The 22144-nt window shown below is 47.2% G+C and overlaps 1 protein-coding gene across 4 annotated transcripts in view; it reads left to right on the top strand.

The window, feature by feature from the left end:
• The window catches only part of TCIRG1 (T cell immune regulator 1, ATPase H+ transporting V0 subunit a3), a 47258-nt gene that overhangs the window by 8966 nt on the left and 16148 nt on the right, over positions 1-22144 (top strand). For all 4 annotated transcript variants that reach the window (XM_033920557.1, XM_033920558.1, XM_033920554.1 and 1 more), the window contains 12 exons: positions 1792-2021; positions 3784-3878; positions 5944-6070; positions 7495-7577; positions 7668-7761; positions 8857-9069; positions 11856-12006; positions 12981-13120; positions 15741-15886; positions 16126-16213; positions 16323-16441; positions 20806-21022. In XM_033920557.1, coding sequence (XP_033776448.1) covers positions 1792-2021; positions 3784-3878; positions 5944-6070; positions 7495-7577; positions 7668-7761; positions 8857-9069; positions 11856-12006; positions 12981-13120; positions 15741-15886; positions 16126-16213; positions 16323-16441; positions 20806-21022 — 1703 coding nt within the window. The remainder of the gene's footprint in view (positions 1-1791; positions 2022-3783; positions 3879-5943; positions 6071-7494; positions 7578-7667; positions 7762-8856; positions 9070-11855; positions 12007-12980; positions 13121-15740; positions 15887-16125; positions 16214-16322; positions 16442-20805; positions 21023-22144) is intronic.

The raw sequence follows: 22144 nt of genomic DNA, 5'->3' as shown, positions 1-22144 counted from the left end.
GGGTTAAGTGACCCTGCCAGCAGATGTCAGCCTTGAACTGGTTTTCTTTGGCCGCTGTTGCTGCCTTCATCTCCTCAGTATTTCTCTAGTTCTAGCAGATGGTGCAAACAGGTGACCTGGTGCAGCAGTCTTGAGTAGGCTGGAGGGCCAGATTCCTATGGAGCACAGACAGTTTGGGGGACACTGCAGACAACAGTCCTTTGGGGCTGATTTCATTTTTCCTTAAGAATAGACCAGAGGGCTGGGCTTGGCGGAAGCTAGTCCACAGAGCCCAGGGGTATAAACCTGATGATGCCAGGTTCTTCCTCTTGCTCCCCTCCCATTTTTTTATGGGGGTTGTGGCTGCAGTGCCTACTATCCTCCTGTGCAGCCTCTTCTTAGCCTGTCTCCTGGTGTGCTATGATGCTCTTTCAGATTGGGTCCTGGTCAGCAGCCCTGAAATGATCACATACCCCTTTCTTTTCACTCCACCTATTTCTAGAATGTCTGGGGGAAAGAGATGGCATGTTACAGGCAAGTCATAGCAGTTCTCAACATAATAATTTTATTCTTGTATACCGCCATACCCAAGGAGTTCTAGGCGGTTCACATCAATTAATTAAGATCTGAGATGATACGCGGATTTACAACATTTTATCAGAGTTTCAAGCAACGAAGAAGGTTAGGTTGGAAGGTAGGAGAGAGAGAGAGACCAAATAGGGGCGGGGGTAAGGGGAAGAGCAGTAGGAGGGGGTGGGGGTGGGTGTCGGTTTATTGCGGGAGTAAGGGGATTAAGGGTCCTGTTCGCGGAATAGGTGAGTTTTGAGGAGGTAGGTAGGGGCCTCGAGCACCATTTGGGCTAGCCATGGGTTCAGCTTAGCCGCCTGGAAGGCGAAGGTTTTGTCGAGGAATCTTTTGAGATGACATAGTTTTAGGGAGGGGAAGGCGAACAGCTGAATTCTGCGGGATTTCTTATTGGTGCAATTCAGAGTGAAGTGAGGATTGACGTATCTTGTCAGCCAGTTCATTTGACCTGGAAGCAGGCATTGGTTAGATGAGTGCAATCCGCTTTTCCTCCACTTCCCAGTATATGTGGAAATAAAGGGAGGTGAGACCCTGCAGCTAAGTGTGTCTGCCAGATGGCGGTATACAAAAATAAAGTTATTATTATTATTATTATTTGGCCTGACATGGGAGCAGGCAAGCTAGTAAGCAGGTGCCAGGTTAGCAAAGCTGGAAGGTTCCCCAGATTGAGCTGTGGACTGTGACCTGATCAGTACTACTGTTTTAATGGGATCACCATCCTTTTTGCTGCTTTGTGCTAAAATATACAGTATATTATATATAAGTAAAGCATGCTGGGCCTTTTATCTCCCTCATTATGTCTGAAGCCTGCACAGCGCCAGTTCTCTACTGAATTATTATCTCAGCAGGTGGCATCTCAGGCATGATAGGGCTCCTGTTTCCTCCTTTCTTCTTCCCAGCTAGGGGAGCAATGGTAGCGACAGTCTGTAGAATTGACTTTCTGCTTCTCTACATCTGAAACTTTCCAGAGGGCTTATAAGGCCAGATTAAACTTGTGATGCATGAAAAAAATTTCTGTAGTCTGAGAATAATTTATTTAAAAAATCCTAGGTGACGATGCTTCAGCAGCACCTTCAGGTTTTGCTTGTGCCTTTTCTAGCCCTAATTTGTATCCCTGCATAGGAAAAAAAAACAAACAAACCGGTTTTGGTTGGCTTGTGGTTTTGATAGTGTAGCAGTGAGAGTGTATCTCGGTGCCGGGTATTCACTTTCTTGTTTCTAAAACAGCATACTTGGACCTGGAGCTGCAGAAGGCTGGTAAGGAGGTGCAAGTGTCGGATGAAAACCCTTCGGCTCCGGCGCAAAAGGATTTGATGGGGATCCAGGAGCAGTCGGAGCGGTTGGCCCAGGAGCTGCGAGAAGTGAGCAGGAACAGTGAATCGTTGCAAGGCCGTGTGCGGGAATTGCGAGAGTACGCACATATCCTGAGGGAAGGACAGAGATTTACTGGACAGCTGGTGAGTGAGGGACAGGACAAGAAGGGGGGACTTGAATGTCGAGAGAGACAGAGGAGACTCGCTTATCTTGGGGCAAGAGGTGAACAGGCAATGCGATAAACAGTGGTGGAGGAGGGGCAGTTGCACACCTGGATTGCAGAGGAGTTCACTTGATTCTCCCTGTGCACTGGTATAAAGCGAGAAATATTTTACTTTGTTTCATAGAACACACAGAAATAGTTGACAATTAAGCTGCTTGGACTTGGTCGGTTCCCGCATGTTTTCCGGTGTCCTGCTGTTCCTTCATGACTTTTACCCCTCACATTCGTCGCAGCTGAGGAACATCTGCACCAGTCCTTGGCTTTCTTGAAAACCATATTGCCTACCTTTGATTCTCTTATGAGTAGTAGCACGGAGATGGCAGGGCAGAATTAGCCTTTTTATATCCCCTCCCCCACTAATATAAATACATTTTAAACCCTGCTCCTGTAATTGTACTGTCTTTGAACCACTATGAATGCTCTAATTTCTAGACTGCCTGTAGCTAAGTGGTTAATTTTAGAAATAAATAAATAAATATCAGTACAGACAGTCCCTGAGTTACAGACGTCTGACTTAAGTACAACTTGTACTTAAAAACATGGTTGCGGCTTCATTTGATTTCACTGAGCTGTATTTCTAGTGACATAAGACTCCTATACTTCTCCTGCAACAGATTCAGGAATGATGCATGGCCATAATAAGAACAGTGTGTGGTTGTGCATGCTGTACCTTAGAGGGAACACCGGTAGGGACAGTCGGCCCTTTTGTCAGCTGGGAGCAGAATCTTAAAATCTACAAGTTCCGAGTTACATAAAAATCCGACTTAAGAAGTAACTCATTCTTAACCCAGGGACTGCCTGTAAAGGAATAATCAAGCCATTGTGACATCATTGATGAAGTTGGCTCTTAGGCATTGGTGGAATGAGGCATTATGACATCACAATACGAGACTCCTACGCTTCTGCAGCAGATCCAGGAATGATGCATGGCCACATTAAGAACAGTGTGGTTGTGCATTCTGTGCCTTAGAGGGAACACAGGACTAGGGACAGTTGGCTCTTTTGTCAGCTGGGACCAGAATCTTAAAATCTACAAGTTCCGAGTTACATGCAAATCTGACTTAAGAAGAGCTTTAAAAACATTACTCGTTCTTAACCTGGGGACTGCCTGTACATTACACTTTTTGCCCTTCCTTCTGGAATCACTTCCTTCATTTCCTCCCCCCACATAAATCACCTTCATCAACTTTGTTTCCCCCATTTGATTCCCTCCAATCATAGGACTCGGTAGTTAGTGCTTTGTACCTTGTACCTGCAGGTGCTGCCTCTGCTGGTGAGTCCAGCTAATTTGTGGGCCCTGCATGGTTCTGCTTGCAGAGGAAAACCAAGGTTGGGGGCAGCAGCAGGTAAGACAAGCTGCTCTCCAGCACCCTCTGCTGACAGGAAGACAGTGAACGGGGTTTAGGGAGCATACACAGACCTCTAAGGGTTGCAGTGTCCCTGACTGACATACATTCTTTTTGCCAGCAGCTGACTTACCAGGAAAAAATTCTAGCTTGAAAAATGCTAAATTACACTTCTGACAGCCGGGGGTGGCTTACACGTTTGGGCCCTAGGCAAATGACCGTATTTTTTTTTTTTTTTTCCTTAATCCTGCCCTGGTCCTGGAGTGTGTTTCACAGTAAAGCTTCTTCATGGCGAGTTGTGTTTGAAAAATCTCACAATGGTTTTCTTTTCCTCAGCCAGAGATGGGATCACCTCGTCGGACCAGGGCCCCCACAGAGACAGACCCTCTCTTGGACCCCTCTGTATCTCAGCGCCTGGACCTCAAAGTGAAGTACGTGAATTAGAGAATAGAACCCTTCAGGACTGTGGTGTAGGGATTGGGGTCTCTGCTACTGTTTCGGGGGGGAGGGGGTGAAGAGGGGAGTGTGACTAATTATTAAAGATCTATAGAAATCCAAAACAAATCATACAAAAAATACAAGCAACATTATACAATGCACAAAATGCATAGCACCATTTAAAAAAAAAAAACAGCCCAACAATACACAATGGTACAACTGATTTAACAGCTGCAAACCCAATAAAGGGAAGAGGTGAGCAAGGATCAAGTGAACTCTCACCGCTAGTCATTTAAAGAGGGGTTTTATGTTAACCCTCCCCACCCCCTCCCAATTCCAAACCCCATAGGCTACAGGAACAAAATCAGAGGCAAAGCATCAAATAAAGAGCTCCATGTTGTCAATGTTATACAATAAAGCCTAAAAGGGAACAGTGTCAAGTAAAGTGAAGAGACACCCAGGGGAGACATTTCTTTACCGTTTCCACTTGGCACACAGGCACCCTGTGTCATTTATATATACACATACCAAAGTTTAGTGATCAACCATATTCCAATAGCTAGCTAATGTCAATTGAGTGGCATTCAAAGCGTGTTTAACCTATTTAGATTAATTCTTGAGTCGATCCAAGCGGGGGAGTCTGACATTTTTTACTGCCAGTAGTTATTTTTGGTCATGTTTGTGCTTGACGTCGCACCTAAGGCAGGATGTGGGGAATTTCAGGAGTTGCTTTCTTTCCCACAAGAAGTGGTGAGTCTGGAATAGTGAATATGTCTGAACTGGAGCTGCAGTAGAGGAATACAGAATGATTTTCCATTGGTGCAAAACTGTACTGCACGGCTCGTCTTCTGCCAACCTCGCTACACTCAAGTCGCCCCCCTCTCCTTGAATCACCTCACTGGCTCCCTATCTGCCTTCGCATCCAGTTCAAGCTCCTATTGCTGACCTACAAGTGTGTTCATTCTGCTGCCCCTCAATATGTCTCCTCTCTTCTTATACACCTCCCAAAGAATTTTATTCCTCAGATAAACCGCTCTTAGCTGTACCCTTTTCCTCCACTGCCAATTCCAGATTTAATTCTTTTCATCTAGTTACCCCCCTATGCTTGGAGTAAATTACCTGAGTTTGTCCACCAAGCTCCTACCCTTACCTTGTTTAAAAGCAGACTGAAAACCCACCTTGTTGATATAGCCTTCAATCCATAACCCTACTGCCCACCAACCCAGCCAGCAGATTAACCGTTCCCCTTAACTGTATCCATGACATCCCAAGGGAGGAGCCCAATCGGGCCCCTCCCCTTGCATCACATGATGCACCGTGGTGGGGCCTAGGACCCGCATTTTGTCGGAGGAACAGGAGGGTTTGACGGGGCACCCTCCTGCTCCCATCTTAAAGGTACAAGAAGAGGGAGGCGGTGGCAAGAAGGAGGGGGCATCCCTCCTGACATATTTTTAAGTGCGGTTGTTCGGCCGGCCGCGGGTGGGGGAAGATGGCAGGAGGGACCGGGCATCCCTCCTGCCATAAGTTCGACCTGCGGGCGACAGAAGCCCTGACAGCAGTGACAGGAGGCTGCTTCTCCTGTTACTACTGTCAGAGCTCTGCACCAACTCAATCGCTCACTAAGCGCTTAAGTCAGGGAGTTTACATGCAAATGATTTGCACCTCCGTGCAAATAATTTGCATGCAAACAAGATAGTGAATCAATCGCTGTTTCAAAATCAGCCAGAGAATTGGCCAACAGCGATTGAATCGCTATCTTTAGTGAATCTGGGCCTTTGACTCTGAGGAAGGGACTAAAAGGGGAGTTGCGCAAAGCTTGATGTTCCTTCAATGCACTGGTACTATTTCTGGTCTTTTCTCCGTCTCAAAATCTGTTAGTGGTGTTTTCTGGTGAAAGGGACTTTCATGTTTCTATTTTCTCTCTTTCTAATAACTTTTGATGTAGCCAATGAAAGCAGAGGTCATGCATATTATTGCTCGGGGTGATCTCTCTGTACTGGCTGCTGGTTTAACAGTGTGCTTGATTTATTTAACCCCCCCTCACCCATCTCGTTGCAGCTTCCTTGCCGGTGTGATCCACCCCTGGAAGGTCAGCACCTTTGAGCGCCTCCTCTGGCGTGCCTGCCGTGGATACCTCATTGCCAACTTTGTGGAAATGTCAGAGCCTATGGAGGACCCTGCCACAGTGAGTAACCCGTGGAGGTTTCAGTCTTAATAAACAGTGGGTAAGGGGGAGATAGATATTTATTTATTTATTTATTTATTCATTCAATTTTCTATACTGTTCTCCCAAGGGAGCTCAGAATGGTTTACATTAATCAAGCAGTTTTCCCTGTCTGTCCCGGTGGGCTCACAATCTGTCTAATGTACCTGGGGCAATGGGGGGATTAAGTGACTTGCCCAGGGTCACAGGGAGCAGCGTGGGTTTGAACCCACAACCCCAGGGTGCTGAGGCTGTAGCTTTAACCACTGCGCCACACACACATTTTCTGTGGCTACAATCAAAGCAGTTTACGTATTATATACAAGTACTTTTTTTTTGCACCTGTGGCAGCAGAGGGTTAAGTGACTTGCTCAAGGTCACAAGGAGCTGCCGTGATATGAACAACACAAGAAAGAGAACTGCAGACGAGTGTACAAGAGCCGGCTTTGTTTATTATAGAAGTTGTTAAATGCGGTTAATGTTACCATCTTTACAAACCAAGGGACCCGACGCGGTCCGTGTTTCAGCTCACACGCCTTCATCAGGGGTCCCTAGTTGACGAGGTATCAAAATAAACCGCAAACAAAAATGAACCCGAGCCTGTGTAAATTGAGGGTAATCGCTGAACCACACAAGGAAACTGTGCAGTATGTGCTTCTGACGATCATGAATGTACCCTACCTTCACGGGCCGTATTGATGTGGAGGAAGAAATTTTTTTGTCTTACGGGTCCCATGGCGACAAGAGAGCATCCGCGAAAACTCAGCGGGGGGGAAGATTTCATGGGGACACCAGGAAGTATTTCTTCACCGAAAGGGTTATTGTTCAATGGAATGGTCTTCCACGTCAGGTAGTCGAGGCCAGTCTTACGGGTCCCATGGCCGTAGTCTGTCCTAGGGGAAAACACCCTCCAGGGATTCAGGACAAAGTTAGATAAGTTCCTGCTGAACCAGAACGTACGCAGGTAAGGCTAGTCTCAGTTAGGGCACTGGTCTTTGACCTAGGGGCCGCCGCAGGAGTGGACTGCTGGGCAATTCTTATGTTCTTAGACCGGGTAGAAACTAAAGAAAATAAAAATTTGCCTTTTGATGGAACTTGGGCATTGATAATTGCTGCCTTTTTTTTTTTTTTTTTTTACAGAAACTGTAGAGCTCCCCCCCCCTTATAATGTCCTGGCTCTCTGCTATAGGGCAAAAATAAAAAAAATCATCTGAGCACCTCCTTTGTATTCTTGGTGATATCACGATCCACAGACTTATTGCAATTATATTCGCTTCAGTTGCTCACACCGTACACACCACTGGGCAGCCTACGTAAGTGGTGGCATATACCACCTTGTGGTAAAACTGAGGAATGCTGCCAAAGCTTTATTATAGCCTGTTCCTGTTTTCTCTCTGCTACTCTAGGGGGAGAATGTGACCTGGGTGATCTTTCTCATCTCCTACTGGGGTGAGCAGATCGGGCAGAAGATCAAAAAGATTGCAGATTGGTAAGTTCATTCCCAGTCTCTCTCTCTCTGACGTGTCTCCTGCCATCTGATTCTCATCTCTGAACAATCTACCCATTTTTTACATTGTAGTTTTCACTGCCATGTGTACCCCTATGCAAATAAGGAGTCTGATCGCCTGGAGACGCTGCGTGGGCTCCTCCTGCAGATTGAGGACATGCAGTCTGTGAGTGGATCTGTATATTAGAGCCTGTCGTTAGTGGCTCTGGGTGTATATGGAACTATTGCATAGCCGTCTTTACTGGAACAGCTGTAACGTGGAACAAGAAATAGGCAAGAGGGTTGGAGGAGCATCTAGCAGAAGCATATCAGGAAGTGGGAACAGTGTGTTGACTAAATGCTGACCTACAAGGGAAAATAAGTCCTGGGCTTGGAATTCCCTATGCCGCTGACTATGTATTTCTGTCTACTCTAATTCAGGGACTGGGGCGCTAACCGATTTAGCGTCTGCTAATGATAACCATATATACTCGAATATAAACTGAGATTTTTGGACCAAAAATGGCCTAAAAATGGAGGTTTCGATTTATATTCAGGTCAGTTCAACCCCCCCTCCCCCGGACCTTTTGCAGGCCTCCACCAGGCCTGCTCAAAGACCTGGTGAGCCAAGGGAGGAGCAGTCTTCCTACGCCCCCTGCCCCTTACAGAGCCTCTATTTGAATGGCTGCTGCTAATTCCCACGATCTCATGAGGTTGCCGTGAGAATTCACTTCAGCCATTCAGATAGTGGCTCTGCATGGGGCAGGAGTGTAGGAAGATTTCTCCTGCTCTGGTTCACTGCTGGACCACCAAGGATTTTAAAGGTATGCTTTTTACTAATCGGGGAGGTGGGAGGGAGGTGAGAGTTGTTAGGAGTCGGCCGGGACAGGAGGGATCACTCCTGGTTTAACCCCCCTGGTTTATATTCGAGTCAACTTTTTTCCTCTGGGGGGGGGGGGAAGGTACCTTGTTTTATATTCGAGCATATATGGTAATGCATGCTATACAATAAAATGCCTGTTATATTCTTAAAACCCCTTGATGAATTTCCCCCTTAATGTTTTTTCTCATACACCATTTCAAATTCCATATAGTCAATGCAGTACATGCACTTGAAGCCATTTATAACCCAGATATCACTGTCTGTGCTTCCTACCCCCCTCCACTCTTCCTCTGGTTGTATCTCTGAAGGGTGCTGCCGATTCCCTTTCTGAATAGGGAGGTGCTTCAGTAAGGTTTTGCACCTTGGCATTAACTTTCCTCTTGTCCCTTTGCGGTGCAGGTACTGAGGGAAACTGAGGAATACTTGTCGCAGGTACTTCAGAAGGTGGTTGTGGCACTCTACGCCTGGCGAGTGAAGATCCAGAAAGTGAAGGCCATTTACCTCATGCTGAACCAGTGCAGTGTGAGCGTGACAGACAAGTGCCTCATTGCAGAGGTCTGGTGTCCGGTGACTGACCTTCCCCGAGTACAGCAGGCGCTCGTGGATGCATCGGTGAGAGGCTGCCTGGCTTTCTGTGTGGGGGGTCTGGGGAGGCCAGGGGTAGCATCATTAATAGATCTGGACTGAACTCTAGACCGTCACTATTATATAGGGTCATGATCCACAGATTGATTTGGCTTGTTTGTATTTCCTGAAGCTATGGACAACCTTCTGAAGAGACTGAAACATGAGAATGAGGAGACAGACAGTAAAAGCACAATTAGGCGATAGGCAAGTGAAAGACCAGCAGTAGACAAATACAAAGATCTTGCAGAGAAATCCCTCAAGCAATGGGGTTGACTATCCCATGGTTCTCTATCCATCATAACTGGAGTACTGCCCTCTCTTCCTGTCACATGTGCTCGCTTATTGAATGACCATACACTATGGGATTCCCCTACCAACTCTGGAGCCTCTTCCAAGTCTGGCCATTGCTGTATGAGAAAGAAAGGAGAGGAGGAGACAGGGGTGAACTAGTTAGGGGACTTTTTAAGACTGTCTGATCAAGTTGGGAGGATACAGTAAGGAAACAAATGCTGTCTTGGAAAGTCTATCTTCCAAGCAGTCAAGCTCTGTGGGTGGCAGCTAGGATGTATCCTTAGTGATGCTGACAGGAATCACTGGGCACAGCGGATGGACGAATTGATCTTTTCTGTTATCAGCTACCATGCCATGTTAGACTTGCCCTCAAAGGGTCTGAAATTTCCATACTTCTGAACGCTTAAAGGAGACTCATTCTCATTCTCCAGTTTTGCTGGGGGCAGGCATGTTGGCAAGCAAAAATGTGCGACAATCTAGTTTGGATCTGGGATGAAGGCAACAGGCAGTCAAAAGGACTCTGTCCCACCAGGGTAACCTGCCATTTTGAAAGAAGCGGTAGCAGCAACAGCATGCAGGGCACCCTCCTTTGATGTTTGACTTTGGGGCTGTTGTGGCAGAGTCTGATTGTGTAGACATGGTGGGCGAGTCTCAGTATGGCTTGGGGGAATGGATGCTGTCTATAGAGGAATGGACCCAGTTTGCTTCCAACCAGTGAGTGCTGGATGTAATCAGGATTGGTTTCAGGCTGGAGATTCCTAGCCAACTGACTTCCAGTTGTATGAAGTTGCCATGTTGCACCCTGGCCAAATGGACTGCAGTTTGGTCTACACTTCAAAAAATGGTGAACCTCAATACAGTAATGCTCATCCCAACTTAGGACAAGGGGACAGGCTGCTACTTCATTAATTTTGTCATGCCAATGAAGGAAGGTTCCTACTGGCTCATCTAGGACTTGAATGTGGTGAATCAAACCTGGTGCATCCCTCATTTCATGATGGAGATCCTGAGATCCATTGTTTTGGCCATGTGTGCAGGGGAGTTTCTCACAAAGTTGGACCTGAAGGAGAGCTATGCAATTTGGGATCTGCAGAAAAATCTCAGGTTCTTAGTCCGGGATTAGGATTCTTGGTTCCAAGCACTCCCTTCAGTTTGGCCACAATGATACTGGCAATCCTCAAAAGAGGACTTGTCGGTCTACCCTTACCTGGACAGCTGGCTGATCAGAGCAGGGTCGGAGGTTGGTGTGCCACCACTTGGGTTTTCCAGCAGCTGCAGGAACTCAACTGGGTGATCAGTGTAAGCAAGAGCAACTTGAGTTTGTCACAGAGCCCAAATCAACTGGGAGCTTATGTTGATACCAACCAAGGGAAGATGTTCTGCCTAGTTACAGGATGTTGCAGCTTCAAGAGCAGATTCAGGCCAGGCCCAGAAGTTCCCTGAGTCTGGGAGTAAATGCAAGTTCTGTGGTTGTTAGAGGTGATCATAGCCCTTGGCTTATGGGCTTGTGCTCACATGCAATAGTCCTTTCTGTCCCAGTGGTCTCTGTAGCACCAGATCTACAATGTCCACCTCTCCTGGAAGTAGAGGCCAAGGTCATTTTGCAATGATGGTTGATAGATCTTGGAGAACGCCCTTGGAGCTGCCCAAATAGGTGGTCTTAATGATAAAATGCCAGCCTCCTTAGTTGGGAGGCTTGCTTTCTGGTGCACATGGCACAGGGACAGTGGAACAAGATAGAAGTGCAGTGTCAGTCAACCACCCGAAGACGAGGGCTATCTGGAGAATCCTAGTCTCCTTTATGACACTTGTATGGGGCAAAGCATTGCAGTTGTTCTTGGACAGTGCCACAGCAGTAAGTAGGTATTTTCCTGTCCTTGGAGATCTAGTTTTGTACCTGAGGCAGGTGAAGGTTAAGTGGCTTGCTTAACCCTTTCAGGACCATAAGGATCGTAGGCCAATTTCTGTGGTTTTGACGACATTTTTATGGTAAAAAGGGCTTGCAGATGCCAAAAAATTGATTTTTTTTGTGAAATATCATTATTTTTTTTAAAAAAAATCACACTTCTGGCTTATGGACAGCGTGGCAAGTGAATCTTCTCGTCAATCTGGCAACGACGCTAATGAATGAATGTCGGAACCAGTTTGTTTACATAAAGGCAGTATCATATGGAATCCGTACATATCAAATTTAGAACTGTAGACTATCCCAATCAAAATTTATAGGATTTTAAAGTTATGGGACAAATATGTCCCTTGGTCCTGAAAGGGTTAAGTGTGTCATTGGGGATTTGAACTCTTGCTTCCTTGGTTCTCAGGCCTCTGTTCTAACCACTGTTACATCTACCAGTATCATCCTCTGCAGTATGCCAAGGAGGCATGAGGAGAGGGTAAACACGTGGTAATTGGCATCGGGCTCTGGCCATCTCTTGAGAGGTTCCGTTGTAGTTAACCCTTTGTCACTCTCATTTTCCCACCAGCAAAAGAGCGCCTCTGGAGTGGACTGCTTTGTGAACCGCATTCCGTCTAGCGAGAACCCACCTACACTCATCCGCACTAACAAATTTACAGCTGGCTTCCAGAACATCGTTGATGCCTATGGGGTCGGAACCTATCAGGAGATGAACCCAGGTACCAGCCCCGATTTCAGGGGACCCTAGACTGTGCTTTTGCGGGTATCGCTTTAAACCCACTTCCTTCAGAAGGAAGGCATCTCTTCGGGCAGGAAGACCAAGGGTGGCTTTAAAGACCAGTTCTTCTATGATACCTGGAACAAATTGCTTTTATATGTTCATGTGTCTTTTTTAATCCTATATCTGTGTCTGCATGTCACCCTTTCACCCCATGTTGTCCACGGTTCCATCAGTACATTCACTTCCTCCATTCCAACTCCTTCCATGGCTCTGAAAGTGGTGTCCACCTTGTACCTCTCTGTTCTCCCTTAGCACTAACAGCGGTTCATAGACAAAACCGCCGAAAACAAAGGCGCGCGCCGACAACTGAGCGCAAGACGGAAGCGTGCGCCGAAGAAAAAGAGTGTTTTTAGGTGCTCCAATGGGGGGGTTTTGTTGAGGAACCCCCCCACTTTACTTAATACAGATCGAGGCGGTGTTGTGGGGGGTTTGGAGGGTTGTAACCCCCCTCATTATACTAGAAACTTAACTGTTTCCCTGTTTTTTAGGGAAAAAGTGAGGTTTTCAGTAAAATGTGGGGGTTATAACCCTCCAAACCCCCCACAATGCCCCCACAACGCGGCGCGATCTGTATAAAGTAAAGTGGGGGGAGGGTTCCCCCCACGCCCCCGTTGGAGCCCTTTAAAACAGTCATTTTCTTCGGCGCGTGGCTCCGCATTGCGCTCAGTTGTCTGCGCGCGCCTTTGTCCCGGCGTGCTTTGACCTGACACCCTAACAGCAGTTGTCTCCCCACCCCCCCTTATCTGGGAGTGACAGTGTCTCTCCCTTCTTCTCCTGGCACCAACCACCACACCTACTGAACTGTCTCCTTTCTCTATCTCCCCCCCCCCTCCTGCTTAGCACTGGTCCAGGTTCTTATTTGTGTGTCCCTTCCCTGGTAGTGACTGCATTGTCCATCTGTCCCTCCTGCAGCTCCGTACACCATCATCACATTTCCATTCCTCTTTGCGGTGATGTTTGGGGATGTGGGGCACGGGCTGCTTATGTTCATCTTTGCTCTCTGGATGGTCCTGGAGGAGAATAGCCCAAAACTTCGGAAATCTCAGAATGAGGTGAGCAGCCCAGTCCTCCCCCTCCCCCCCCGAAAGACCCAAGCGTAGCAAGATCCTCTTCCCTATCTCCTCAAGTGAGATGCAGCCTGCCGAGATTGTTTTTCTTAGGGAGTTTACGGGATTGGAGAACTGAGATTTCCTCCTTTCTGTGAGATCTAAATTAGAGAATGACACGGTGACAAAATTCATCACCGTTCCCGTCCCCGCGGATAACCACGGGAAATAATCCCATGTCATTTTTTAATGTCTATTTCAACCTCAGTCCTTCTACATCAGCATTCTTTAAAGCAAAGCTTGCGGGTCAGTGGTTGTGGCCATTCATACTCTGATTCTTATGTGAGCCAAGGATAATGAAGCCATTGTGACATCAGTGATGTGATTGGCTCTTAGGCACTGGTGGAATGAGGCATTATGACATCACAATATCTGCTCTGGATACCAGAGACTGCCATTCTGTATTGTCTATCTCAACCTCAGTCCTTCTACACCAGCATTCTTCAAAGCAAAGCTTGAGGGTCAGTGGTTGTGGCCATTCATACTCTGATTCTTATGTGAGCCAAGGATAATGAAGCCATTGTGACATCAGTGATGTGATTGGCTCTTAGACACTGGTGGAATGAGGCATTATGACATCACAATATCTGCTCTGGAATGTTGCTGCTCAACTCAGCATTCTTCAAAGCAAAGCTTGCGGGTCAGTGGTTGTGGCCATTCATACTCTGATTCTTCCCTCTCTCCTTAAAGAATGACATGAAGATGGTTTCCTGCGGTTATCCGCGGGGACGGGAACAGTGATGAATTTTGTCACCGTGTCATTCTCTAATCTAAATTGAGGGATTGTTTTAGGAAGCACAGAAATCTGTCCCGTAAGAGTGAGATTAATTAAGAGACTGGTTTCTTTTTAGTTTTGTTCACCATAAAACTTGATTTAAGGCTGCCTGGTTTTCAAATGGGTTCTTGTGACAAAGATAGTCTTATTTGCATAGGGTCATGAGGAGAAACATGACAGAGCTGAGGGAGGGAGGGGGGAGTCTACTGGTTAGTGCAGTGGGCTAAGGACCAGGGGAACCAGGTTCAACTCCCACTACAGCTCCTTGTGACACTGGGCAAGTTACCTAACCCACTGTTGCTCCAGGAACAAAAATAAGTACCTGTAAATCAGTGGTCTCCAACTCGAACCCTTTGCAGGGCCGCATTTTGGATTTGTCGGTACTTAGAGGGCCTCATTAAAAAATAGTTAATGTCTTATTAAAGAAATGACAATTTTACATGAGGTAAAACTCTTTATAGTTTATAAATCTTTCCTTTTGGCTAAGTCAATAATAATATTGTGATTTATAGCTAAAGAGACATATGATGAAGAAACTTTTATTTTACTTTTGTGATTATGATAAATATACCGAGGGCCTCAAAATAGTACCTGGCATGTGGCCCCCAGGCTGTGAGTTTGAGACCACTGCTGTAAATGATATAATATGTAAACGGCCTTGATTGGATCCACAGATCCAAATCCCATCCCCTTTAGAATGAGGCACAGAAATATGTTGACTTGCCCAGAAGCACACAATCTGTAACAGAGGAGAGTACCTTATTTCTCCATATATAGGCCGCAGCCTATACATGGGTTTTACAAACCTGTGTATGGGGCGCGGCCTAGTTAAATGGGGCGGCCTGTGTATCGATTTTAAATCACCCCCACACCCTCACCCCCAGTGCCTTTTTCGGAGCCCCCTCGCTGGACGGTGCACAGCAGTGCAGGGCAGCCACAATCTCTTTGGCATCTGGTGTGCTCCCACACCGCTTGCTGAGTGGCTGATGTCAGTTTTCGTGAGTCCCGTGAGAGCTGGCGTCGGCCATTCAGTGGGCGGTGTGGGGAGATAGGGTCCAGTGTATATTAGAGCAGGGCTTCTAAGACCAAGTCTTTGGGGCACACCATCAAGTTTCAAGTTCAAGTTTCAAGTTTTATTAGTGCTTGATAAATCGCTTATTGAATAGCTAAGTGATGTACAGTTCAAGTAAAATAGAAATACAAATACACTGACTTTAAATAGAAAAACATACTGGGTTAACATACATGAACCGTGAGGGTTAGGGGGGAAAGTTACAATATATTTGTAGAAGAAAATATACATTAAAGGGAAAAATAACTCAAGGAAGGGAAAGAAAAAAAAAAAAAAATTGTGGGATGTAAAACCTAGGGTCAAAAAATTATAAATCTGAGAGTCATATATTAAAAGCATCCTTGAAAAAATAAGTTTTTAAAGTTCTTGTAAAAGAATTGAGGTCCTTTATGTCTCTAATGTACTGGGGCATAGAGTTCCATAAGGTAGGGGCATGAATGTGCATGAGAGAGATTTGCATGCCAGTCTCTCATGCATATTCGTTGAGGATATCTGGAAAACCCGACTGGCTGGGTGTGCTCTGAAGACTGGGTTGAGAAGCAATGCATTAGAGCATGCAGATGACCTCTTAAACCCCTCCTCCCCCACAACCCTACAAGAAAAACACATACAGCTGATATCTCTGGCATGAGAAGGGAGGTTGGAGGTGAAAACACTCAAGCTGTAGTCGAGTGACTGCCCTGGCAATCAGAGGATACGTTTGCTTGCTCTCTCTACAGATCTGGACCATGTTCTTCGGGGGCCGCTACCTAATCCTGCTCATGGGGGCTTTCTCCATTTACACTGGTTTTGTCTATAATGAGTGCTTCAGTAAAGCTACCACCATCTTCCCCTCAGGCTGGAGCGTGGCTGCCATGAACTGGTCGTAAGTAGAAACGCCAACGCCTTTATTCCCTGCCTCCCTCTGCCATCCTCTCCTCCTTCATGCATGCGGCATTTGCCTTCTCATTTCTTTCTCTGAAGCTCTTCCCCCCTTTTTAGTCCTCTCACGTTCACTCGGATTCTTCCTTCAGTCTTTTCCCATCCCCCCCCCTCTGCCTTTTCATTCCTCCCCATGTTACTGTTGGGTTTCTTCTACCTCTAACGCCCTCCCTCTGCTCGTAGGACGGAGATACCCATGAAGCCCTCGCTCCTCCTGAATCCAAAAGAACCTGGCGTCTTCTTCGGACCGTATCCGTTTGGGATTGATCCAGTAGGTGTCCCCACATGCCCACCTTCGCAGCATTTCCTGCCTTTTTACTTCCTCAAACATTCTTTCATTCCGAACTCTACCCTTCCCTCTCCTTTCTCTTGAAACACAGGTCTGGAGTATGGCTGTAAATCGACTCAACTTCCTGAATTCTTTTAAGATGAAGATGTCTGTTATTCTAGGAATAACCCACATGACATTCGGTGTCATTTTGTCGATTTTCAACTATGTGTGAGTGTAAAAACCGTCATTTCCAGTCATCGTACTTTATGGAATTAAACAGAGCCACCATGCTACATCTAACAGTTTTTCTGTGTTTGACAATGCTGCCTGAAACCGGAGCACAGGCAACGGAAAAGCAAGCTTCTCTCACATATGGGGGCATGCGCTCACACACTCTCATTCAACCTTTCTTCTCCCAGGGGAGCTCAAAGGGTGGTGGTGGACACCTGCAACATGCTTCCAAAGGAGGTAATAGGACGGAGTACAATACTGGGTTTCAAAAAGGGACTGGATGGCTTCCTGGAAGCGAAGGGGATTGCAGGGTATAGATAGAAGGTTACTCTACAGGACAAAAGCGAAAAGCGTATGTGAGTTTTAGGGTAGGAGCACTATCAGGTCCTGGACCTGAGGGGCCGCCGCGTGAGCGGACTGCCGGGCACGATCGACCTCCGGTCTGACCCGACAGAGGCAATTCTTATGTTATGTACTCAGGCATTTTTCCCTGTCTATTCCAGCAGACTCACAATCTGTCTAATGTGCCTGGGGCAATGGTGGGGGGGGGATTGTGACTTACCCAGAGTCACAATACTGATAAAAACAAGTGTATATGTAAGAGGGAGGGCTGAAGCAGGTGCTTGTGTGTGTGTGTTGGTTATACTGTATAGTCCAGTGGTTCCCAAACCTGTCCTGGGGGACCCCCAGCCAGTCAGGTTTTCAAGATATCCCTAATGAATATGCATGAGAGAGATTTGCATACCTGTCACTTCCATTATATGCAAATCTCTCTCATGCATATTCATTAGGGATATCTTGAAAACCTGACTGGCTGGGGGTCACCCAGGACAGGTTTGGGAACCACTGGTATAGTCAAAGGTTTTATTCTCTCAATTGTGTAACTCATGAATGAGGAAGCCACAAGTTACCAGTGGAAGACTGGCCTAGTGGTTAGAGCAGTGGGCTGGAACCAGTGAAGCCAAGGTTTGGAATCCTCCTTTTCCTACTAATGCTTCTTGTGAGTTTGGACAAATCAATTAATCCTCCATTGGCTCACTTAAAAAACTTAAGGCTAGATGTACTAAAAGGTGCTACAGGTTTACTACACACCAACATACGTGTTAACGTGTGTTGTTTACTACAGGTCTTTTTGCATAGAAAAGGAACTGTATACTAATATGCCGTGATGGTGTTTTGTGCAATATAGTAAATTTCAAGTTTCAAGTTTATTATGTGATTTGATTAATCGCCTAATCTACATTCTAGGCGATGTACAAACAATAACGAATAAATAAAAACTTGACTTCCCATTTTCCTCACACACATGGCAGGATCCCAGTATACCAGTGCCTTAGCACCTGCCGTGCCTGGCCTGCGTTGACATGGTCTCATGCTCTACCATCATTCCCTGACTGCTCTGGTCTATTGAGCCAAGGCTTTCCCCCGACATGGCTCCCTTCTGGCCTTGCACTTTTCCAGCAGTCCTGAGAATCCCTTGGAACAGGGTCGTTCCAAGGTTACCAGACACTCTAGATCAGGGGTGTCCAACCTGCGGCCCCGTGAAGTATTTTGTGCGGCCCCGGTCGAGGGCAATGCAGTGTTTTCCTCTGCTGCCCCTGGATGTTTACCGTCTTGCCGGCTCCCTCCTCTTCTTGCTGCAGTGTTTGCGTGTTAGTGCAGCCCCAGAAACATTTTTTTCGGCCAATGCGGTCCAGGGAAGCCAAAAAGTTGGACACCCCTGCTCTAGATGAAGCTATAGCTGTGCACTCCACCTCCAGCCCCATGATCAGCATCGCCGCTTCCCGTTCGTGTTCTTCCATAGCCCAGCATCTCCCTTTCCCAGTTCTCTCTGGGACAGCAGTCAGCGTATGTCTGCAGAAGAATCATTATAGCTGGTGCACAGCGGCACAGGGCCTTGAGTATCCACACATGCTCAAGGCCTGCCAGGTTCCGCTCCCTCTAAAATGGGAATTTCAGAGGGGGGTGGGAGTGGAGGGGGCAGGACTTGGCAGGCCTTGAGCATTCGTAGATTCTCGAGATCATCAAACCGTTGATTCTTGGTCTCCTGGCATGTCTAAATAGATGAATAGGAAATAATTGTTAACGGCAGAACTACACATGCATGTGTGCACACATCCATTTCCCCTCCCCCCCCATAGGGGACAGCACTGACAGCAGCAGTGCAAGTTACCTGCACACAGCATTGGTAGACCTAGTTGCAGGCTTCTATTTGTTAAATACTGAGATCTGGACTAAGAGAATTAAATAATGATTCTGTTTTTTGTACTCGGCGTAGCGAGGGTGGGAGGCGCCCCCTCACCCGCTCCTGTGCCCCCATGCCACACTTGCGCCCTCCCTTCCCATTCCTGTACCTCTAAATCGGGGGTCGGCAACCTGCGGCTCCAGAGCCGCATGCGGCTCTTTTCCACCTTTGCTGCGGCTCCGGTAGTGTGTCACGCAAGGCATGCAGTTACAAGTCCGGCGTCGCGGCGGGAAATAGCCATGCTGAGCAGTGAGCTCAGCACATACACAGATGAAAGCCTTGCTTGCTGATTGGTCCGGCGGCCCCGCCCCGCCGTGCCGCCGGACCAATCAGCAAGCAAGGCTTTCATCTGTGTAGTGCTGAGCTCACTGCTCAGCATGGCTATTTCCCGCCGCGACGCCTTGTAAGATGCACGCCTGAAAAAGAAATCATCCTGGCCGGGGTCGGTGTCATGCTCCGGAGATCTACAGCCTTCCTATCTCCCTCTCCCTTCTACCTGCTTCCGGCCACATCCCCTGCTCCGCGGCTCTCTTCGGCAACTCAGCAGCAGCGATCGACACAAGCTTCTGACGTCGGGGCCTACCCTCTGCGAGTCCCGCTTGTTTCAACTTCCTTTTTCCACAAAGGTGGGACTCGTAGAGGGAAGGCCTCGATGTCGGTAGCTTGTCTTGATCACCGCTGCTGACGAGTTGCTGAAGAGAGCCGCGGAGCAGGGGGGTGTTGCCAGGTGCAGGTAGAAGGGAGAGGGCCAGATGCAGGACTCGTGGGTGAGGGAGGAGAAGAGAGAGGGGAGGGAAACAAAAGGAAATCTTTCATGCTGGGCCGGAGTGGAGGGAGGGTGGAAAGATTCTGGCTACAGGGTGCATTAACAAAGGAAAAGGGGGGGGAAGCTGAAAATGGAGATAGTGACACAAAGAAGAGAAAGGGTAAGCAGGACCTACTGAATAAGGATAGAGATACAGAGGGGACATGAAGAGGAGGTGAAATAGAGACATAGAAGTAATGCTGAAAAAGTGTGTGTGGGGGGGGGGAGATAAAGACATTGAAAGGGCAAATGGTGAACATGGCGTAAAGATAAGGACAGAGACAAATGAAGATTCTGAAAAAGTGGTGAGATAGGGATATAGGTGAGATGGACACAAAGAAGGGTGATGCTGGAAAATAGGTGGAATGGTAATTCTGACAGACACAGAAGGGAAATGCTGGATCAAGGAGAGATGGGGCTCAGGCTGGATGGAATGAGGAGAAATGCCTTGTTGGCCCGGAACTTCCTCTCCTACGTCAGAATTGACGTCAGGGAGCGGAATGCTGGTCAGCGCAACACTTCTGCAGGGAAAGCTTGGGACGGTGGTGGCTTGGGGGCTGTTCCCCGATTGCGGTGGCAGCAAACCGAGTGGCTTGGGGGACGGCACGGAGACAGAAAGAAGGGGGAACAGGGAGACAGAAAGAAAAAGTTGGGGGAGAGAATGAGGTCTGGAGGAGAGGAAACATACAGGAGGCTGAAAGAAAGGAAGAAAGATTGGATGCACAGTCAGAAGAAGAAAGTGCAACCAGAGACTCATGAAATCACCAAATAGCAAAGGTAGGAAAAATGATTTTATTTTCAATTTAGTGATCCTGTATATAGCATTAAGATAAGAAACAATATATGCAGTGTTAGATTTGTTTTATAATGGTTTTGCGGCTCCAAGTTTTTTTTTTCTTTTCGAAAACGGGTCCAAGTGGCTCTTTATGTTTTAAAGGTTGCAGACCCCTGCTCTAAATCTTCACCAGAGCTGCTCGCGCTGCCATTGGTTTTCCCTCTGACATCATTTCCTGGCCCTGTGACCCGGAAGTAATTTCAGCGAGAGCTAAGCTGGTGCAAGCAGCAGGCTAGAGTAGTTCATGCTGGTGAAGATTTTAGAGAGGTATGTGGGGGGCAGGGAAGGGAGGGCGTGAGCATGGTTGGGGGGGGCGGAGAGGTGCCGGCCCTCCCAGCAAGATGGCGCCTGGAGCAGTCTGTCCCCCCTTACTGCATCACTGTTTGTACTATTTTGAAAATGTCACTATTGCTGTCGGGCATTTTGTCAGTGCTGGGAGCTCAGATTCTCATTTCTTTGCCTGGTTTTCTCTGCAGACACTTCAGGACGTTCTATAAGATTTACCTGATATTTATCCCGGAGATGATTTTCATGCTCGCTCTCTTTGGATATCTCGTCTTCATGATCTTCTTCAAGTGGTTTGCGTACTCTGCTTTGAACTCTGAGCATGCCCCCAGCATTCTTATTCACTTCATCAATGTCTTCATGTTCTCAACCAACACTGAAGAAATTGGGCCACTCTACTCGGGCCAGGTAAGGGTACTGGAGGAAAGATGGCTGAAAGGAGGAGTAGGCCGGAGTCTTGTGAGCTGTGCTGCTTGTTTGTAGCCTCTTAACTACTTGGATTTTTTTTGTGACTTTTAGGTTTTTATATTTAAGACAGCCAAGGACCCTATAAGATCCCTGAGGAAGGCATTTTTATTTTGCTGAAACACGGCCCATGTTGGTCATTTTATGTTATACATTATTTGTTTATTATCCTGTGGGTCACATGTGACACTATATACCAGTGTCTCTCAAACTTTCTCAAGCCGGGGCACACTAAAGGTAGTGGCCACGGCTTGAGGCATCCAGAAGTGCGCGGACATCGCCATGATGATGTCACTCATATTTGTGGCATCATCACATCAACGTCCGCCCATGTGCAGAGACCCTCCAGATGGGCCCTGAGACGCCAGTAGGGGGCGCCAGCAGGGAAGAGGGCCGGAGAGGAGGAGAGGCACTGGCTCCAGCTGATTGCCTACAGCAGTGTTTCTCAACTACTTCAAGCTACCCCCTAAGTCTAACAAATATCAACAGAGTACCCCAACCACAGACCTCCCTAGGCCCACCCAAGCTCTGCCCCCTGATCCCATCCCCTTTACTAATTGTAATGTTATTTTTTCCATTCATTTTTCATACACACACAGCAGATATAAATTCTCAAAACAGACACATTTCAATCGCTATATTGAAAATAAAATCATTTTACCTACCGGCGATCCGCTGCAGGCTGCTGTAATTAGTTTTACAGGTGAGACCGGGAGGCCAGGGGGGAAGCTAGAGGACGCTGGAGAGAAGGGGGAAACATGCAGGCCTTCAGTGAATCAGGCAGCGCTGGCGCCGTACCACGTAGGGAAGTCAGCTGGCAGGCGCCTCTCTTCCTCCTCAGTGTGCCGTGGCCCACTTGGAATCTCAGGAGACATACAGTTTGAGATCCACTGGTATATACCCTTTGTGGATTGTTTTTATTGGTTTTAAGTAATTTGGACGCTTATTAAACTACAAACTGGTGCATCCGATCTTCTGTTCCACAATTTTTTGTTATTTTGCTGTTTTATTTCCTTTGTGGAGCCTTTTGGTGCTATTTGGATTTAGTTCTCATCTTGTGTATAT

The sequence above is a fragment of the Geotrypetes seraphini genome, chromosome 14, assembly GCF_902459505.1.
Source record: "Geotrypetes seraphini chromosome 14, aGeoSer1.1, whole genome shotgun sequence".
NCBI lineage: Eukaryota > Metazoa > Chordata > Amphibia > Gymnophiona > Dermophiidae > Geotrypetes > Geotrypetes seraphini.
Note: the sequence above shows the minus strand (reverse complement) of the source record. Positions and strands in the feature narration are given on the sequence as shown.